General features: G+C 45.4%; 1 protein-coding gene across 1 annotated transcript in view; it reads right to left on the bottom strand.

The window, feature by feature from the left end:
• Positions 1 to 18275, bottom strand: part of asap3 (ArfGAP with SH3 domain, ankyrin repeat and PH domain 3) — a 43898-nt gene that overhangs the window by 2930 nt on the left and 22693 nt on the right. The window contains exons 9-24 of the mRNA XM_069195570.1: positions 17909 to 17995; positions 17297 to 17406; positions 16525 to 16594; positions 16019 to 16106; positions 14676 to 14724; positions 13445 to 13611; positions 12097 to 12230; positions 11904 to 11995; positions 11525 to 11705; positions 8597 to 8682; positions 7303 to 7418; positions 5450 to 5517; positions 4567 to 4674; positions 3111 to 3297; positions 1912 to 2212; positions 871 to 1045 (exon numbers count right to left, since the gene is read on the bottom strand). Of these exons, the coding sequence (XP_069051671.1) occupies positions 871 to 1045; positions 1912 to 2212; positions 3111 to 3297; positions 4567 to 4674; positions 5450 to 5517; positions 7303 to 7418; positions 8597 to 8682; positions 11525 to 11705; positions 11904 to 11995; positions 12097 to 12230; positions 13445 to 13611; positions 14676 to 14724; positions 16019 to 16106; positions 16525 to 16594; positions 17297 to 17406; positions 17909 to 17995 (2019 nt within the window). The remainder of the gene's footprint in view (positions 1 to 870; positions 1046 to 1911; positions 2213 to 3110; positions 3298 to 4566; positions 4675 to 5449; positions 5518 to 7302; positions 7419 to 8596; positions 8683 to 11524; positions 11706 to 11903; positions 11996 to 12096; positions 12231 to 13444; positions 13612 to 14675; positions 14725 to 16018; positions 16107 to 16524; positions 16595 to 17296; positions 17407 to 17908; positions 17996 to 18275) is intronic.

Raw genomic sequence — 18275 nt, 5'->3', positions numbered from 1 at the left:
CTCAGTAGGTCTGTTCTCCGATCACTATTCTGTAGCACCCCTCCCTGGTAGCAGTCTGTCCAAACACCCTCTGAACACTGACCACTTGCCCCCTTTTACAAGCTTACTTCCTCTCCCCCTGCCCTTTATAAAATGGGACTTCTTTCCCTCCGCCTGTTCTATAGCTGTTACTCCACTGCTTGCCCTCTCCTCCAAGCTTCATCTCTGCGACTAGCACACCTGTCCAACTGGCAAGCGTAATAAAGCCAGTGAGGTGCAGTTACCACCTTCTGCCTCTTTTCAAACACCGCCGACTCTGCAAGGGAAAACTAGTGGAATCGAGCCACAGGCCAGTAGGTTTTTTTTCTTTACCTTTGTGTCGGCCATTTTTAAACACTTTCTTTTCACCGCTTAAGAAGTCAGGCGATTTGAGTAGTTACAAGATCACCCGAAACTAAAACACCAGGTTCTTGTCTCTTTCTCTTAAGGAACACACTAGACCATTCCCAACTTAACTGAACCAAGACATTCCAAGTATTTCCAAACGGGTAATGCCCTTTACAATGGGTGACCTTATCAGGCCTTCTTTTACTGAGGCTCTCAGGGGTCAGAGTCGGCCTTCCCTGCAATACACAATTGTCTACGTTAAGGACCGTCTATCTAGAAAGCAGATGGGCACATCTTTGGAAACCCGGGCCATGACTTCCACAGCTTTCCTAACAGAGGAGGCAATACGAGATTATTCCACGACTCCAAAGCTGGGGAGTCTAAAGAAAGGAGATACAGTAGATAGAAAATGAAGAGCCCACAGGCGCAGAGCTGCACAGAAGCTCGGGCCACTCCCACTCCTCATTTCCCGAGCTCAGACCCCAGTGAGAAAGGAGCTCTAACCATGGCGTTCCTCCTTGGGCGTGGCACGGGAACAGGGATGGGCGGCGAGGCGGGCGGGTTTGCCATCAGGCCGCTGTACAGCTCCTCCTGGCTTTCCGCGCAGCTCGTCGAGGTGACCGCACACTTCCCCTGTCCCCCGCTGCTCGTCCGCCGGTACGACGTGGTCTTCTCCGAGCTGGAAGCACAGAAACGGCGCCGGCATTTAACGTTAAACTCCAGCCCCAGGAGCTTTCCTTCTTGAACAACGTAAGCTCTTTTTGTGCAATATATGCCATGGGCCTGTGCAATACATTTATATCTATATTTATATCTATATCTATATTTACATCTATATTTATATTCATATGTGCGATATGATTTTTCTGTGTACTGTTCTGTTCTAGTTTGTTCTTTGTGTGTCCGGACTGTGAGTAACTCTTGTATTGTATTGTATGTATTGTACTATTATTATATAATTCGTTACACTGTGGCTGTGTTGTCTGTGTTAAGATGCTGTTGCACTGCAATTTCCCTCACGGGATCAATAAAGTATCTATCTAATACACTTCTGATGCAAGAGTGCAATTAAAGAAAAAAGACAGGTAAACGCAATAATAAAATAAAGGTATTCGTAATTTAAAACCTGGAGTCAGCAGCTTTGGCCACAGTTTTCACACAGAGCTCTAAAGCTCTGTATACACAAGCAGGACAGTCAGCCAACCCCCGCATTAGAATTAAACTTGAAACCACAGAGCTAGGACTCACAGCTGTCCAGTAGGTGGCGCTGTGGAGAAGGAAATCACAAGCTCTGTGGCAGCAGCGCAAATAATATGTATTAAAGGGGAACTGCAGTCCCAATTTCTCAGACCGCTTATTAAATCGCAGTAACAAAATAAATTCACAAAATCGTGAAAGTACTGTTAGTCATCAAGTTTCCACAAATTGTGATGAGAGGCGGCACGGTGATTCCTGTTTACTAGTCTCCGTAATGACTAATGTAATGTGATGTAGCGAGATCTGCATGAAGAGCAAGTAGTATTTTTCGGCAAGGCTGTGCTCCACCTGAATGGCCCACAAGGCGTCGCTGGGGAGATGACAGACAGCCGGTTTTCTGAGCCAGTGGGGCTGGAGCCCGGGTCTCCTGCTGCCTTGCGGCCATCATGCTGGGGTTGGCTCTCCCAGAAAACCGTCTGCCTCTGGCTGCGCAGCACGCCGTTGCGGGGGGACCTGGGGGCGGCTTGCGTCCGGGGCGCCTGGCCGTCCTGCGCGGGGGGGCTGTGGCGCTGCGAGAGGGGGTTCGAGGAGCGGCGCACTGGCGGGTTGCCCTCCCAGGCGGAGATGGAGATCTGGGGGTCTGAGCGTCCTGGGGAGGAGGGGGGGGGAAGGAAACAGATCCAGTTCGTGTCTGTCTGCCCTGAGACTGTGGCGCAGTGTAGCGCTGCTCCAGTCCATGTACTCTGAGACTGTGGCGCAGTGAAGCACAGCTCCAGTCCATGTGCCCTGAGACTGTGGCGCAGTGTAGCGCAGCTCCAGTCCGTGTGCCCTGAGACTGTGGCGCAGTGTAGCGCAGCTCCAGTCCGTGTGCCCTGAGACTGTGGCGCAGTGTAGCGCTGCTCCAGCCCGTGTGCCCTGAGACTGTGGCGCAGTGTAGCGCTGCTCCAGTCCGTGTGCCCTGAGACTGTGGCGCAGTGTAGCGCTGCTCCAGTCCGTGTGCCCTGAGACTGTGGCGCAGTGTAGCGCTGCTCCAGTCCGTGTGCTCTGAGACTGTGGCGCAGTGAAGCACAGCTCCAGTCCGTGTGCCCTGAGACTGTGGCGCAGTGTAGCGCTGCTCCAGTCCATGTGCCCTGAGACTGTGGCGCAGTGTAGCGCAGCTCCAGTCCGTGTGCTCTGAGACTGTGGCGCAGTGTAGCGCAGCTCCAGTCCATGTGCTCTGAGACTGTGGCGCAGTGAAGCACAGCTCCAGTCCATGTGCCCTGAGACTGTGGCGCAGTGTAGCGCTGCTCCAGTCCGTGTGCTCTGAGACTGTGGCGCAGTGAAGCACAGCTCCAGTCCATGTGCCCTGAGACTGTGGCGCAGTGTACCGCAGCTCCAGTCCATGTACTCTGAGACTGTGGCGCAGTGAAGCACAGCTCCAGTCCATGTGCCCTGAGACTGTGGCGCAGTGTAGCGCTGCTCCAGCCCGTGTGCTCTGAGACTGTGGCGCAGTGTAGCGCTGCTCCAGTCCGTGTGCTCTGAGTCTGTGGTGCAGTGCAACCCCTCACCTCTCTGGATGCTTTTGGCAGGCAGTGGTGGGGGCTCAGAGGGGGAGCTGTTGGAGGCTGGGCTTCGACACAGGAAGTCAATGTTCTCGTAGGTCTTATTGGAGATGCTGGTGTTGGTATAGCTCCAGCGGGTCGGAGGTGGCCCAGAAGGTATGGTGGAGCGCAGAGACCTCTGTAATGGGCTGACCTGGCAAAACAAGCACAGAGTAAAAGGACGGAGTCGCTAAGGAGGACCCCATTTAAAAACGTTACTGTAGCTGTTTGCTCACCCCTGGGTGACTCGAGAGTATTTAGGAACTGTAAAAAAATAAAACAGCTTTTTATTAAGAAACAAATAAATTTGTAAATATTATTTGTAAATATACCCTGTAAATAAGCTTGGTAAGATGGCACAACTGTACATTTGGTGCAGATGACAGGTGTTCAACAAGAGGAGGCATATGTTCTTCCACCAGAAGGCTCAAACACAAGAATTTGAATTTACATACTGAATAAACATAATAACAGCAAAGTCTGTGCAAACCAAGTCCTGTTTTTCAGCCTTTTTTATTCAACCTTTAATTGAACTATATTTCAAAATGCATTCATAAGCAAATTGCAGCTTTCAAGGAGGTCATCTGAGGAGAGGAATTAGCACTCAACCAACTGCTGTGTTTCAGAAGAGCCCAGTTCACATGGATTGCCGTGGTGTGAAGAACAGAAGTCTTGCAGGATTAGTCATGTTTGGGAACAATGGCTGGTTGATTCACAGCCCTAGCGTCCGGGGCTCAGTTCCTGTGTGGGCCTACTGAAGAAGGAAATGGGCTCTTGTCTGCTGTCCCCAGCCCAGTCAGGATTAACCCTGATGCCACCCTGTCCTGTGCTCATATTTGAGTCAGGAGTGTTATACTGTAGGTATATATTACAGGAGTTTTTGACACAAAAAAATTCTCACCTGTATGGACATTGTCAACAACTTACTAAGAGCTGTTTAGACAGTACTATATATCGGAAAGGGAAACAACAAGCATTTCAGGGACAATATTTGGGGACTCCTCACCATAGTAAGCAAGAAACAAGCCAAAATACCGTCCATCCACTTTCACTCCGCTTTTCCTTGTGAGGGTCGCGGTTCCATGGATGTTAACCCGTTATGCCTTCCGGCATGTAGGGGCAGCAACATCCTGTTGCTGTTTCCATAACATTCGTTTTTTATGGGACAGGGTTGTTGGCCTGGGACATGGGACACGGACCCACTACCCTGAGATTATGAGTCTCATGCTCTACCAACGGAGCTAGTCGGGGGCCACTTAAGAGACCGCTGAGATTAAAACAAAATACAAGACATAGTCCAAGAGAAACACAGAGTAGAGAAAGTGTGGTTTAGGGTTGTAGTTTGTAATGAGCCCACTTAGTTTTGGGGTCACCTCGGGGTGCAATCGCCTGTTGGCCATGTATAACAGGAGCTGTGTCTTACCCTCTCATCCAGCTCATCCTCACTGTCGTACATGTACTCCTGCTGCGTTTCCCAGATGTATTCCACGTGGATCTGGGAGTTGAATTTCCCCGCCTGGGCCAGCTCCAGCTGGGACAAATACAGAGGGCAGAAGCAACGTCATGATGGCAGTAAACCCATCAGGGCCTACTAGCCTCCTGACCTCTGACAGTCAGGCGTCATTGTGAAAGAAATCACCCGGTAGGCCTCTATAACACAACAAAGAAAGTTTGAGTTTGATGCTGCTTTTAATCAATCCTCTTTGTGACCAGACTTCTTAAAGAGCAGATCTATGAACTCTTACGGACATCTAGGTTCTGATTTTCTACAGGCACCTTTCACAATTTGTCTCAGTTTCCCCACATGCTGGCATAGGGTTCACTTTACGTAAGGATGTTCTGAGATAGCACCATTATTCTAAACTTGCCCCTTAAACTAAACTAATCCAAAGTGCAAATTAATCAATAATAAGCCCTTGTTAGACTGATACAGTATTACATTGTGCAACAGATAATTCACTCTTCCTGTCCCTGGTAAGACAGGACGATCACCAAGTTTCACGCCACCCACGCTACCCTGATTTTCGACATCATTTCTTCCACTACTGTGTCGATGTCACAGTTTCTAATTCTTTGCAAGATACCGTCAGGCTTCCTTTTTTAGCACAGAATTGTTTTCTTTACCAAAGAAATGGCTTGCAAATTCGAGGTCCAGTGGTGGATTCATAGCAAATGTTAAAAAATAAAAAGCAATAAACTGCACTCATTCTACTACTTATTGTGTTTTATAAAGAATGTTGGAATATATTGTGGTGTGCAGTAGTTATGTCCCTCTCAGTGAAGTAGCATTCACTTGTGCTTCTTACCAATTCCACGCACTGTGTGTGGTGAAGTCTCTTTGCTATGTCCAATGCTGTCTCCCCGGCGCTGTTAACTACAGAAGTGAGTAGAGAAAAAATGTGAAGGTACCCATAGACCCCAACTTTTCAAAATAATTGGCAGGGCTTGTAACAAACTCATATTAACCAAGCATTTATATGCTGCCACCTCTTGCCTTAACACACAAAAAAATAAAATATTTTCTGATATTCACTAACCCCAAGAATGTGTTAAGGAAGACGTGTTGTTTTGCACTTCTCTTCTGCTAAATAGCTTTAAAGCTATTTAAAGTCTTCAATGTCTAGTAAAATGGAATATCCATGATTACGTGGCAACAAAACCTTTTATGTTCGTTATAGAAGCTTCATGATGATGATCAGATTGGTTTTGCTTTTAAACCTTTACTATTACACTTTGCCTTCCTTCTAATCCCTTCTTCAACAACACAGGCTCCTCTGCAGTGTTGCCTCTGGCGTCAAATTAATTGCACATACTGGAGTTTGTGGGGTTTATTCTCTGTAGTGCCAGTTTTCCGAATTTATTTAGTTCATCCATTTCTGAAACATAACTTCTGTAACGTTCATTTGTTGGCAGGGACCAGCCCTGATCCCTTTTCAGCTGCCCATTATTCACTGATAAGTCGATAAATCATCATTAATTAATTTGATAAATTAACTGAATCTGAATTAATAGACAGTTGAATTGACTACAAAGTTCAAGACAAGAGAATGGTTATTTAGCCTTGTGTATGCTCAATCCCTTGGTATGCAGTCAAAATTCATCTCTGGGGGTGCTCAAGCCAAGTCCCCAAAACCAGGCGTCCATTTCCTGTCATTAACTATGACGTCGAACAGGAGAAGGCAGATTATGAGGCAGGCTTTGTGATGAGACCTCACAACAAGCAATGCCAGCCTGTAGTATCTGTTCCTATTTTGTTATGCTATGGACAGGAATGCTCAGACCAGATGAGTACTGTCAGCTGGTCTATTTCCAGTCACATGCACATCTGGTAAGAATATGAAAAAAAAAAATGTTGTCAAAGCTATAGTGACTGAAAAACAAGAAACAGAACTGTGATACACAGCCACGCTTTTAAACCACAGCTAGTGCTGGGGGTGTGGGGGGAGGGAGGAATATTGCAAGTAATTTAAAGGGTATATTTAGGGAGAAAAGGCTGTTTGAGTTTAATTTAAGTACTGTAATTTAAGAAGGAAGCAGAATTAGGGTGGGTTATCTAGAGTAAGTCTTGTACTCTGATTTGCGTTACAGGGATGAGCTCAGACTTTGAACTTCAACCGCACCTGTCCATCAACAGAAAGCCACTTATTCTTGCCAGCTGTCGCAGTAACACCAGCCCTATCTCAGAAACACAGGAAAAGCCGGGACCACACTGTGGACAAGATGCATGTACATCACAGGATGCACACACAAACCCACCCACGTAAGCACAATCCAGGGACGTCATCTAACCTATTGTCGTTGATTACCGGGAGGAAACTGGAGCACCTGGAGATACCCCACATGGATATGGGGGAGAACATGCAGACTCCCCGACAGAAGGTGCCCCAGTCTGTAATCAAACCCAGGACTCAAGAACTGTGAGGCAGCAATGCTAACCACCATGCCAAATTTAACCTGATCTTTAAGACAATCCAGTAACACTTACCAGACTTCATAGAATTTAAAACAATCTCTAGCTCAAATCTTAACTTTGTCTGCACTAGAATGAATGATTTCCATCTTCACTGTAAGGTAGCATTGTATTCTTTAAGCATGAATTTGATTTTGTGATTTTGTGCAGCTGTAGGAAATTCTAATGGAGAATGCAGTATCTTCTTACCGGTGCTTAATGTTGCCTTTCCTTTCAGCAGCAGTTTGAGGCACTCAGTCTTGTTATACAGGCAGCTGTAATGCAGTGCAGTGTTGCCTTCTGAGATCTTTTTCTCCAGGCACCCACTGGGCAGAAAGGTAAAACAGGAAGCGTTGACACACTGCATGGCCATAATCAGTACTGTACTTTCACTTACTGTACGATATTCCAGCACTGGCTGTTTTCCCTAACACACAAATCAATGCAACCTGTGAGCTCAAGTCCCTGGAGTGGACACTCCAGTTGACACTGCACTGACAGGAGGGTGATCCAAGCTGGCAGGCAATAACTGGAGATCCAGCCAATCAGGATACACAGACCTAGCCACCTACTAACCATTCAGACAATCCCAGAGGAATTAATTACAGCTCTAAGAGGTACTTGCTGGCTGGCCACGGACTCAAAATGTTGATCACACTGCTACTTCTGAGCCTTTCAGTTGAGATAAATGATTCTATAACAGTCTAATTTGACATTTTTAGCAAAAACAATTTAAATTTGCTAGACACAATGTTTGACAAACTGTTTTTATCAACACAACTCTAAAAGGAATATAATGTAAAAAATTAGAAACAAGAAAAGGACTGATTTATTTGATTGACTTTACAAATCATGTTTACAATTAAGACACTGATCATTAAGTTAACGGCACTGGTGGAGATTTAAGGCCTTCACAAATAACAGTTCTGCCATCAAGTTTTTGGGAAGTAGTTTGAAGATAAAGATCAACTCATAGATGAAGGAAAATGTCCAGTGAAAATGTCCAGTTTGCGAAGGGACTGCTCCACCCAGTTGCTGTAATGTAATGGACTAGACAAGCCCAAATGTTGCATTTCGTCTTTCTATTCTCCAGCATGGAATTAACCTTAACTTGTTCCTTTGTAGCCCACGCACAGATCCCCGCTCAAACTTCGTGTAATGAACTATAGTTTCCCCAACCAGGAGCTCTGTTCTATCAGTTTGCGCACCACTACAGAAAGGGTGCAGTCCAACCCTAGTAGTGACATAAGCCCATGAAGAATTTAACATAATTCAGTTATTTAGTTTGCTGTAAGAGAGAGCTACAGTGTCAGGCCATTACATCCACATAATTTACTTTTTAATTCTGTATTTTCCTGCCATATTCTGCAGTCATTTAGGAAGGAAAAAAAAAGAGGGTTGGTGAATGTAGAAATGGATCCAGGCACCCGAAATTATTCAGGTCAGCTGGAAACATCACCTGGTGGTGAGGAGACGGGTGATGGGATTTCACAGAGCTGCTGACCTGTTTTGTGCGAGAAAGTCCACCAGAGCCAGAGAGCTCTTCTCAGCCACCCTCACTGCCAGGTGAAGAGCTGTCTCGCCAAGATCCTGCAAGAGCAGAAGAGAAAAGCCAATTACCTTCACTGTACACAAGTACTCTGCAAAGCCACATTTTCACCTAGGACCCGTCCTGTTGCTTAGATCTTCCCTCCATCGAGTCCTGAATCGAAGGAAACACATTCTTAACCAGATCCTTGTAATTGTTTCTACCTAACAACTATTTTTTTAAAGAACCTGACTATATAAATGAAAAGGTCACTTAAGACTAGGGAACTGAATGTTCAGCTTAGTTAGAACCAAAACTAGCAGACAAAGGAGTCTTCCTGTACCCAAAGAGATTATTACCCTGCACTCTTAACACCTGAGAGACTGCAAAAGCAGATTTGCTGAGATCCAAACTGCCCGACATCAGTCAGAGAGACTGAAAGACACTGTGGTCTTTTAACCACACTCTGGGTGTGGTACTCTGGCAGGGACTAAAAGACTGGTAGCATGGTCAGCTTTAAACCCCTGAGAGCCTCAGAGCTTCAGAGACAGAAGTGAATACCAGGTTAGAACTGCGGCCCAACTGATGTGGTGACACTGTTTGAGACTGTGGCCTGGGAGACAGAGTGGTTTAGCAATGTCTGGTTTCCAAGACGAGACATCTTTGGACAGTTTTCCAGGCACATGTGTATAGCAAATTGTACCATGCATGAGCAAGAGAGATTCCCTGGCTTCTGTTTTCCAGCAAAGTCATGATTTCCTGGCACATTGGACTGTCCAGGTGTTCAAGCAGACAAGGCACTGATTCAGAAGGCAGGCTGAAACCAATTACAAGCCTTGATGTCTCTTATTGACATTGAATATGAAGCTTTGCACAACTGTGCAAGTGCTGCAGGAGTTGAGTTGGTTGGGGTCTCCTCACCTTGTAGGACACCTGTGAGCTCACAGAGCCATCAGTGAGCAATGCAACTTTCCTGATGGGTACTATGGAGCTCACACAATTGGTATAGTCCTCACTCTTTGTTGCTACAGTTACAGTGGCAAATCAAGACCATTAAAATTAGCCGATTTCAAATAAGGGAATAAAGAAAGAAAAACAAATGGCAATTCTATTTTTAATTTGGACTGTCAAATTGTTCCATTTGGTCTAACAGCTACAGTTATTTCAGCAAACACCCTGCATAGAAGCTGAAGTAAGAGCATTTTGCTAGGTAAACCTTCATATTTACACAGTTTACTGCACAGAGTAGAGTCTTCAAGGAGTACAGCATCTTCTGGCTTTCATTCAACCCAAGGTCTTAAACACACAAGATTGTTGATTAAACCAGTCTCATCTTGTTTCCAGCTCTCCAGATATTGGTAGTTTAAAAGCAGCTTTATGTGGTTTCTGGCTCTCAGGAATCATTATGTTCGAAACACAAGCCTACTGCTTGTAGATCAGGCATAAGGCCATCAGTGAGGCAGAGGCTGCAGTTGAGAGTTTCAACAGCTGTTTGGCCAAAGATGACGTTTGGCGTTTCTATAAGCTTGAGAGGTCCGTGTTCTTTGGCGGCTGCGTGTCCAGATGGCAGTAAACACATGTGCAAGCCAGCAGGGGGTCTTTAACGGATGTGCTCTGTTTGTTTGACTGTTGTAGAGTGAGACGGACCCCTGCAATTGGAGTCCTGAGCAGTCAAGCCGCACATCTGCGCAGCCCTGGAGCGCTCCCAGGCTAGACTGCTGGCCGGTTTCTAACGGCGCTGAACGAAAGGGTCATGGACACCGGTGCCACAGTCAAATGAGAGACCTGCGTTTGCGAAAACTGACAGACAGAGGCTGTGATGTCTACCATGGGAGGATTTAAGAGAAACTAGAACAGTCTAGTGAATGTGCTGCCACTAAAGCCTGCCTATAAAAATAAATTGATTGTTGTACAATTGAATGTTTAGACTTACCTTGAAACCCAATCATTGATTTTAAAACATTAACATCCTCAAAAAAGCAAAAGATTTACCGTGGCCAAGTTTATGTAAAGCTGTTATTTTATTCTCTAAAGATGTCATATATTGAGACCTTACAGCAATATTTTCATCACTTCTTTATATGTTTTTGGGCCACGATTTTAAATACCATAAAAGCAGTAAAACGGGTTAAAAATGAAGGAATTGCTGAGCACGTACAACACGTTGGCTATAAAACATGGGATTGTAGCCAAGCTCCATGGACTTAAATTAACAATTGCTCCCCCTCAGTTTCTACACTTAAAACTAAGAGTTCTCAAAAGCTTGTGCTCGTGGTCATACAGGAAACTCTGCATAGTCAAATTCCATGATGACCAAATCTGTAGCTGACAAGGGCCAATTGCAGTTGTTTTTTAGAAGATAGCTTTAGAGCTTAAACCAAATGAATAGCATATTGGAATTACCATTAGCACTGCTGACTCACAGTTGTGGGTCCTGGGTTTGACTGCAATCTATTTAAGAGCCCCCATCATTTTGGGATCATTAATTATTTATTCATTAAGTGCACCTTTTAAACGCTTACATCAGTACACAAAAAATTAGAGGCTTGTCCAGAAACATGCACTGCAAAATTACCGGGGTTTTTTTCTCACTGTAAGCAGGATCACTGTAGATTTGCTGCAGCTCTCAAAGACAATCACATTGACATCTCACAGTTGCAGGGCATGCTGCCAGTGGCAGGCTTAAGGTAACCCACCCGACATTGACCCCCAAACCCCAAAAGTTTTGAGCCAGTTGTGGTTCATCCCTTTGAGGAATCCCAATTACAACAACGGAGCCCAAACCACAAAAGACGAAGACAAAGCCCAATTTCCATTCAAGCAAAGGTGTTTATTGCCTGAGCCTCTGAAGTTCTAGATCCCATCCGTAACACAAAGATATTCCTACTCAAATACTTCACTGACCTGTCCCTCTGGGATGGTCACTGGTTTGGTCAGGTCTTCTCCTTCTGCATATATCTGGAGCAGCGTGGTGATGTCTCTGCTTTTAATGGCATCGTACAGCCGGTAGGAGTCCTCATCACCGCTTCTCTGAACATACCGCCTTTCTGCATACTTAGCTACGATATACTCCTTTCTGGCATTCCTGTAACAGATAAGATACTGCTGTTAAAAAATGAACTGCAGCCCAAGACATTTATTTTGCTAAGAAATCAATTAAACAATTAGAATCATATCACAGAGCAACCATTGTTTAATCATCTGGATAAACCTCCTGTCTGCAATGGTAAACTGTTCATGCATGAGCAAAACTCATTTTAATCTCCAGCAGCAATACACTTACATGTCACTGTTAGGAAGAGGTTTCACAGAATCACTGGGTAATCCTGCCTCCATGATATCATTAAACCTTGTGTTTCCGATGCTCACAGCAAGCTGCAAAACAGAGCCTCATGGTAAATGTGCAACACCTAGCCTTTGAACAGAATACTCCACAATCCACCTTGGGACAGGTGCCAAGGGGGCAGCTGACCTACCAGCAGCTCAGAGGTGCTGAGCATGTCCAGAGTGAGGGACTGGATCCTGGAGTAGTGCACTCCCAGCTCCCGGTGAATTCCAGAGCACTCGATGCAGGTTAGGATCCCAAGATTGGTGGATAACCATGTGGGATCTGCAGATCAAGGAGTCAGGGCCAGTCAGTGAGTTTACAACAAAGAGGACTCCATTTTCCTTGGCTCGCTGCTTACACACAAGTCAAAAGAAGGAGCTGAAGACTCTTCCAGCACTATTAGGCTGTCAAAATTCTATTCACATGCAGATCTGTAGTGATATTCACTCAGGTGGATCCAAAGTAAAAACATCTGAGGAGAAGATAAAAGCCATGTGATCTGTTAACAGCCATACGGAACAGAACCACTCTTCCAATGACTTCATAGCAATAACAGGTCTCCTTAAGGCCATGTCAGCCTGGCCTGGGAGCACCTGTGATTCCCTCACTGCCTGCCTTCCAATCAACAACTGGACAGTGTGCTGAAGAAAATCGGAATGAGGTCATAAGTAATATGAGGTCACCTGATTGAGACCACAAGGGCCTGTGGCTTCAAGCTACTGCTCTAGTGAAGTAAGGGCTGTCATGATCACCATCGGTCTTGTCAAGTCCCAATAGGACCATTTTCCTTTCAACTAGCAGCTCCTAACACTGGGCGTGGTCACCTGTGACCGATGCTCACATGCAAATATCTGTTTAGCATTTGCAAGGTTGTGATACTTGATATTTCCCGCATATGTCTTGTAACTGTAATTTAAATGCCTACAGTTTTGATGTGAAAAAAATCAGATGTCCACCATTTAACATCTCATCCCAATTTATACAAAACCCTAGATGATTAGTTTTTTATTTTAAATCATTTGGCCAATGTCTTTATACACTCTTTTACAGGTGTACCCGTTTATACAGCCAGGTACTCTACAGAAGCAAGCTGTGCAAATTATCTTACACAGTCATGTCCCCATCTGGAGACTGGATCCCATGACGTCCGTAATACGAGCCCTTAACCACCTCCTCAACCTACTGCTACATATACTACGAATTTGCATGACTTGCTAGCAATGAACACCCAAGTGTTGATTACGAACGCAAACGGAGAATGGAGAGCAACACCCACCCACAACAATAGTGAATAATTTAGTGCAATACTAAATAAAACAGTACTTAATAAAATTCAATGTTGCAGTCAGCTCTGATGGGGGTCGGGTCACTGAACTACAGTGATTTAAACAACTTCCTGGCACTTCAATTGGTGTTCATAGCGACAGTGGTCAAGTCCAAACCCCGTCCGGGACGCAACAGCACCACCTACTGGTGGGGCTTTGAAGTGCGCGTACCTGGCGCTCCACAGTCGCAGCACACCTCGTTGCCCGGCATGTGGCGCACCTCGGTGATGATGGCCCGCGCCAGCTCCTGCAGGCTGCTGTCCTTGAACTGGCTCTGGTCTCCCCTGAACGCAGCGTTGAGGGCCTCTTCCTTGCTGTTCTGCAGCACCGACACCCATCTGCGGTAAGACGTACGCAGCCACCTCGTGAACGCTCACTTCTGTCTCTGCTCCCCGAGCGTCTCGCGCTCTGAGGTGAAGCGATACTAATACCGCAGTCCCATCCAACTAGGAACTTGGAAAAACCTTACTTGGTTTTAACCCATACTGTTTTTGTTAGGGATTACTCATAATAAAGGTCCATTAAACTGTCAAATCTACCAGGAAGGCAATAAATTTAACCAGCTCACTTCCATGTCATTTTTGGGAATTCCTGTGACCTTTTTCAAAGCGTTCTGACTTTCCTCTCTGCTTCCCACCCTCTCTCTTTTCAAAAAGAAAGGAGTGGCACCTTCCCTGAAGCTAAAAAACAGGATTTATGGTACTTTTAAATAAACAGAACTGCAATTCCATTAACCTTGCATATGATCTCTTTTTTCATTACAGGTTTTTCTTCACAACATCAGTATAATTTAGTTTAGCTTTCTTTCCCCCCCCAAGGTTATTGTCCTCCCAAGCAATTGTTTGGCAGAGCCTGAATCGAGGGTTCAGCCTAAGAGGTGTGGACAACGACAAAAAAAATTGATGCATGTGTACAAAGCAGAAAAGAGACAGATCAAACACTGGGTGTTTCTTTAGCGTCCTGCAAAACCTCAAATGTTTGAGCTCAGGAGTAGTGGGAACTGGAGGAGCAGCTGGAGACAGAGGCCCCATCTGCTTCGCATTGAGAAATGAACTCCCCTGGTGTCCCGAGAAACGCCTGACCTCCGCTCGGCCTCCTCCGGCTCCGCCTCAGCTGGAGCCTGGGGCTCGAGTGAAGGGGCTCTCTGCTCCTCACTGCCTGTAGTCTGGAGGAAGAGGAGGCGTCTGGCAAAACACCCTGGCATGTGGGAAGCCGAAAGGATGGGCAGTCTACAAAGGGTTGCTCCCAAGTGAAACATCTACTGTCTCCAGCCAAATCTAAGGTCCTGCTCTGTACCAGGTCTGAACTAAATTTGAAAACTGCAGGAGAAAGGAGACTATAACAATAGTGTTACGCACTACTGCATATGGAAAGTGCTTTCTAATACATCTGGTTTACTTACATCATACATTCTTGTTCATCTTCTGCCTGGAAGTGGTAAGTCCTATTATCTGAAATTCAGAAAGAGAGGAGGAGATGGAAATTAGTTGGTAAATTACTGCTGCAGGCCAGGTTTTCTAACAAAGCCTTGCGTGCAGAAATCAAACCTGCAAAAAGAAACCAAAACTTCTTGCACAAGAACTAACTTGCTGCTCCATACAGCCATTTTCTATCAGTCAGAATCTTCCAGCCCCTAATTGCTCTTTATTTCTGAAGAATTAGAAACGTGAGGGTGGCGGATGGGAGGAATTGTTTACAGAGATTAAATAAATCAAGTTCACTTAAGCCTTTAGAAGGAAATTCAAAGCTGTAACTGCTGTTGTTTTAATGAACCTGCTTTAGGAATTACAGCACAGTCCAAAACCACTGGAGTACCCAGTGCACTGTCTGGCCATGGAATAGCAGTGTTATATCCGTAAACTCAGCAGGAGCCAGTGCTGCAAGGAATTATTCCGGTGTGGCTCCTTGGGATTAACCTTAATGTAAGACAGGTGCTTCACAATCTGATGACTTGCAGGATTTCTATGGCCTTCCACGCTGAAAAATGAGCAACCGGTAGTGCCGTTAATATGTTTATCCAAAAATCTGAGCACATGTGCTTCAAATCAAAACCTGACCTATATAAAGGATTAAACACCGGCTAGCAGGAGAGACTGCCATTCCTGACATACACATTGCTTGGCACACAATATAATTAACAAACAGAAACAAACAATACTGGGCAAACCTCTTACACCCTGCTCTTTTAAAGATGTGCTTGCCATAGCTGCTGAATTCAAAGGAAAAAAAATGAACGTTTTCTTTTGCTTTCTCAAGTCAGCCCGTCTTTAATTTCACATAGTCTGGCACTTGAAAGTGCAACCTTGAAAACTGCCCTTATAATGTACAAAACCCAAGCAGAGTAATTCCTTAATATAAATCATTAACACGAGCACACAGAATCCAACTGCTGGCTGCACTGCTCAGATTCGATGGTGTTAACGTACACCGGACTCACTGCTGTAAAAAGTGGCAAAAACATTGTCTGAGAGGTAGTTTCTTGTTTGAGGGACCTATAGCCACTGCAAACAGTGCTGATGATAAATGGCAGCAGTTTTTATGTCAGTGTGATGATTTCTAAAACTAAAGACATATTAGTACACTAGTTAGCCATTGTTCTCTCCACAAACAAATATTCGAACACTCCTTTTCGCCTCGCGTAAAACTTGTCCGCTCGAGAGGCTCAAAACAAGGTGTCCAGCTGCTACCCGTTCTGTCTCGTTTGAGCAGCTGCTGAGGAGTTCCACAAGCCCTGCTGGGACTTACGCGTCACAAGGTCGAAGGTCCTTCTCTCCTCGGGGTTGGGCCTAACCTGGCAGGTCAGAAGGTTCAGCTTGGCGGGGGGCCTGTTGATCTGCGGGATGACGAGAGACAAATCGGCCCAACGCGACAAACCCAAGAGCGCCGTTCATGAATGACAGAGGAAGGCGGCCAGGCTGACGCGTCGGCAGCACCAACTTTGCAACATACGCCCAGGTTTCAAACATGTAAAGTGCGTGGGTAATGTGGGTAACATTTACACATTAATGGTAAAAACACACAGTTATTGGCACACATGCTGGGCAGTACACAGGATAATTACCCAAAACACAGCTTAAATTGCTGTATAACAGTCTGAAACATTACGAGCTTTTTCCTTGGCGCACATCTGTTGCAGTTCTTTGGAAAACGCATTAGGCACCTGCCAAGGCTCCCTGAGTGCAGGGAGACCGCTGGAAGTGTAAACAGATCATTAGCAGAAGGAGAGGCTCAGGAGCAGGAGCCTGCCATACCGTGCTGTGGGATATTGTCAGGCAGCCATATTTGATTCCACATTTCCTCTTCTGCCACACCTTCCTGATCCTGCAGGGCGTGAGAAAAGAACCCAAAAATTGATTTTTAGAATATCCTCCCACACTACAAAGACATGCTGGGAGTTTAACTGGCTTCAGAGAATACTGGTCCTGATGTGAGTGCGTGGCTGTTTGTGCCCTGAGATGGACCCATTACTTGCTGGTATAGGCTCCAACTCCCCCATGGCCCTGCACTAGATAAAGCAGTTGGAAAATGAATGGATGGATAAGTGTTTTGATGTCTTTAATCTTTGACACCACCAGTCTACATTAAATAATGTACGTAAACAGACAAGAGACCCAAAGGTTTAGGCCTCACGAACCGTTGATCTCAGCACTTAGTCACTTAAAACAACGGCAACAGAATTTGTTTAACCAGTACTTCCTCTATATGTTTAATTCAAAACAGACTTGAAAAAAATCCACCCTCCCCCACCAAAAAAAAAACCCCAACAAAGTGATCTGCAGCTGCATTTGAAAAGTTTGCTACTGCTTTCAAGCAAGACTTTCACCACAGCCTCTGATCATCTTGGAGAAACTAACAAAGCAGCCCCACCCCTGTGATCAGGGGCTTGCTCATTTTCCAGTTTCTTTAATCAGACACAGCTTTACAGCGATTCGGCCCTGTAAAGGCTTAACCACCCCAGAGCCAATGTATTCCCTTCACTCATGGTGAAGGGGGGAAATAAATCTAGGCCGAAAGACCCCTCACCCGTCGCTCTTCTTGAGCAGGAATCCAGATTTCTCCGTGCCATACTGCTTGTTCCCCTGAGGCTGATGAATGCTGTAGCCATTCCCAGAGTTCTTCCTGTTCAAGTGGTCCTGATAAAGGACAGAAACTATGAAGATTAAGCAGAAAAAGAGAAAAATTCCCCACAGGCTCGGCTTTTTCCCCAATATACGATTCTGCTCAGCCATACTTGGGCAAGAGTAATAGTGCTGAGTGACCTGGGCCATAGGTCCAATACACTTCAGGCTGTTCTGGCAGCAGAGAGTGAAGACTTATTCCCTGCAAGGTAGGTCCTGTTTGACATGTCTCTGAAAAAGGTAACGTAGTGGCATCAAAACGCTGTTTGAGGAGTTCAATTTTGCAAGGAGCTGCAGGAGTTAAAAAAAACAACAGAAAAGGGCTTTTCTCTTGCAAACTAAAATGTTTTCTTTTGGTGTGCAGACTTGATCGTTTTATTACAAATAGTATAGTATCCATTTAGGAGCTGGAAATGTAGGGATTGCTGATCATTTATACTGTACAACAGTGTTAACACTGGCAAGAAGAGAGCTGCGGGAATCTGTAAAGTCCCGGGGGATCAGACACTGGACTCACCTCCTTGCCCTCCACCTGCAGGAAGCCCCTCAGAGAGTCCCGGACCTGGGCCAGCTGCTTCATCTCCTCGTCCTGCGCCTGCCGCAGCTGCAGAGCACATCGCACAATGTATAGGACCCACAGCACAACATATAAAACATACAGAACAATGTATAGGACCCACAAGACAACGAATAGAACATATAGCACAATGTATAGAACCTACAGCACAGAGCACATCGCACAATGTATAGGACTCACAGCACAACATATAAAACATACAGAACAATGTATAGGACCCACAAGACAACGAATAGAACATATAGCACAATGTATAGAACATACAACACAGAGCACATCGCACAATGTATAGAACATATAGCACAAT

Source organism: Lepisosteus oculatus, chromosome 11 (assembly GCF_040954835.1).
Source record: "Lepisosteus oculatus isolate fLepOcu1 chromosome 11, fLepOcu1.hap2, whole genome shotgun sequence".
Classification (NCBI taxonomy): domain Eukaryota; kingdom Metazoa; phylum Chordata; class Actinopteri; order Semionotiformes; family Lepisosteidae; genus Lepisosteus; species Lepisosteus oculatus.
The sequence above is the reverse complement of the archived record's forward strand: the minus strand, read 5'-3'. Positions and strand labels throughout refer to the sequence as shown.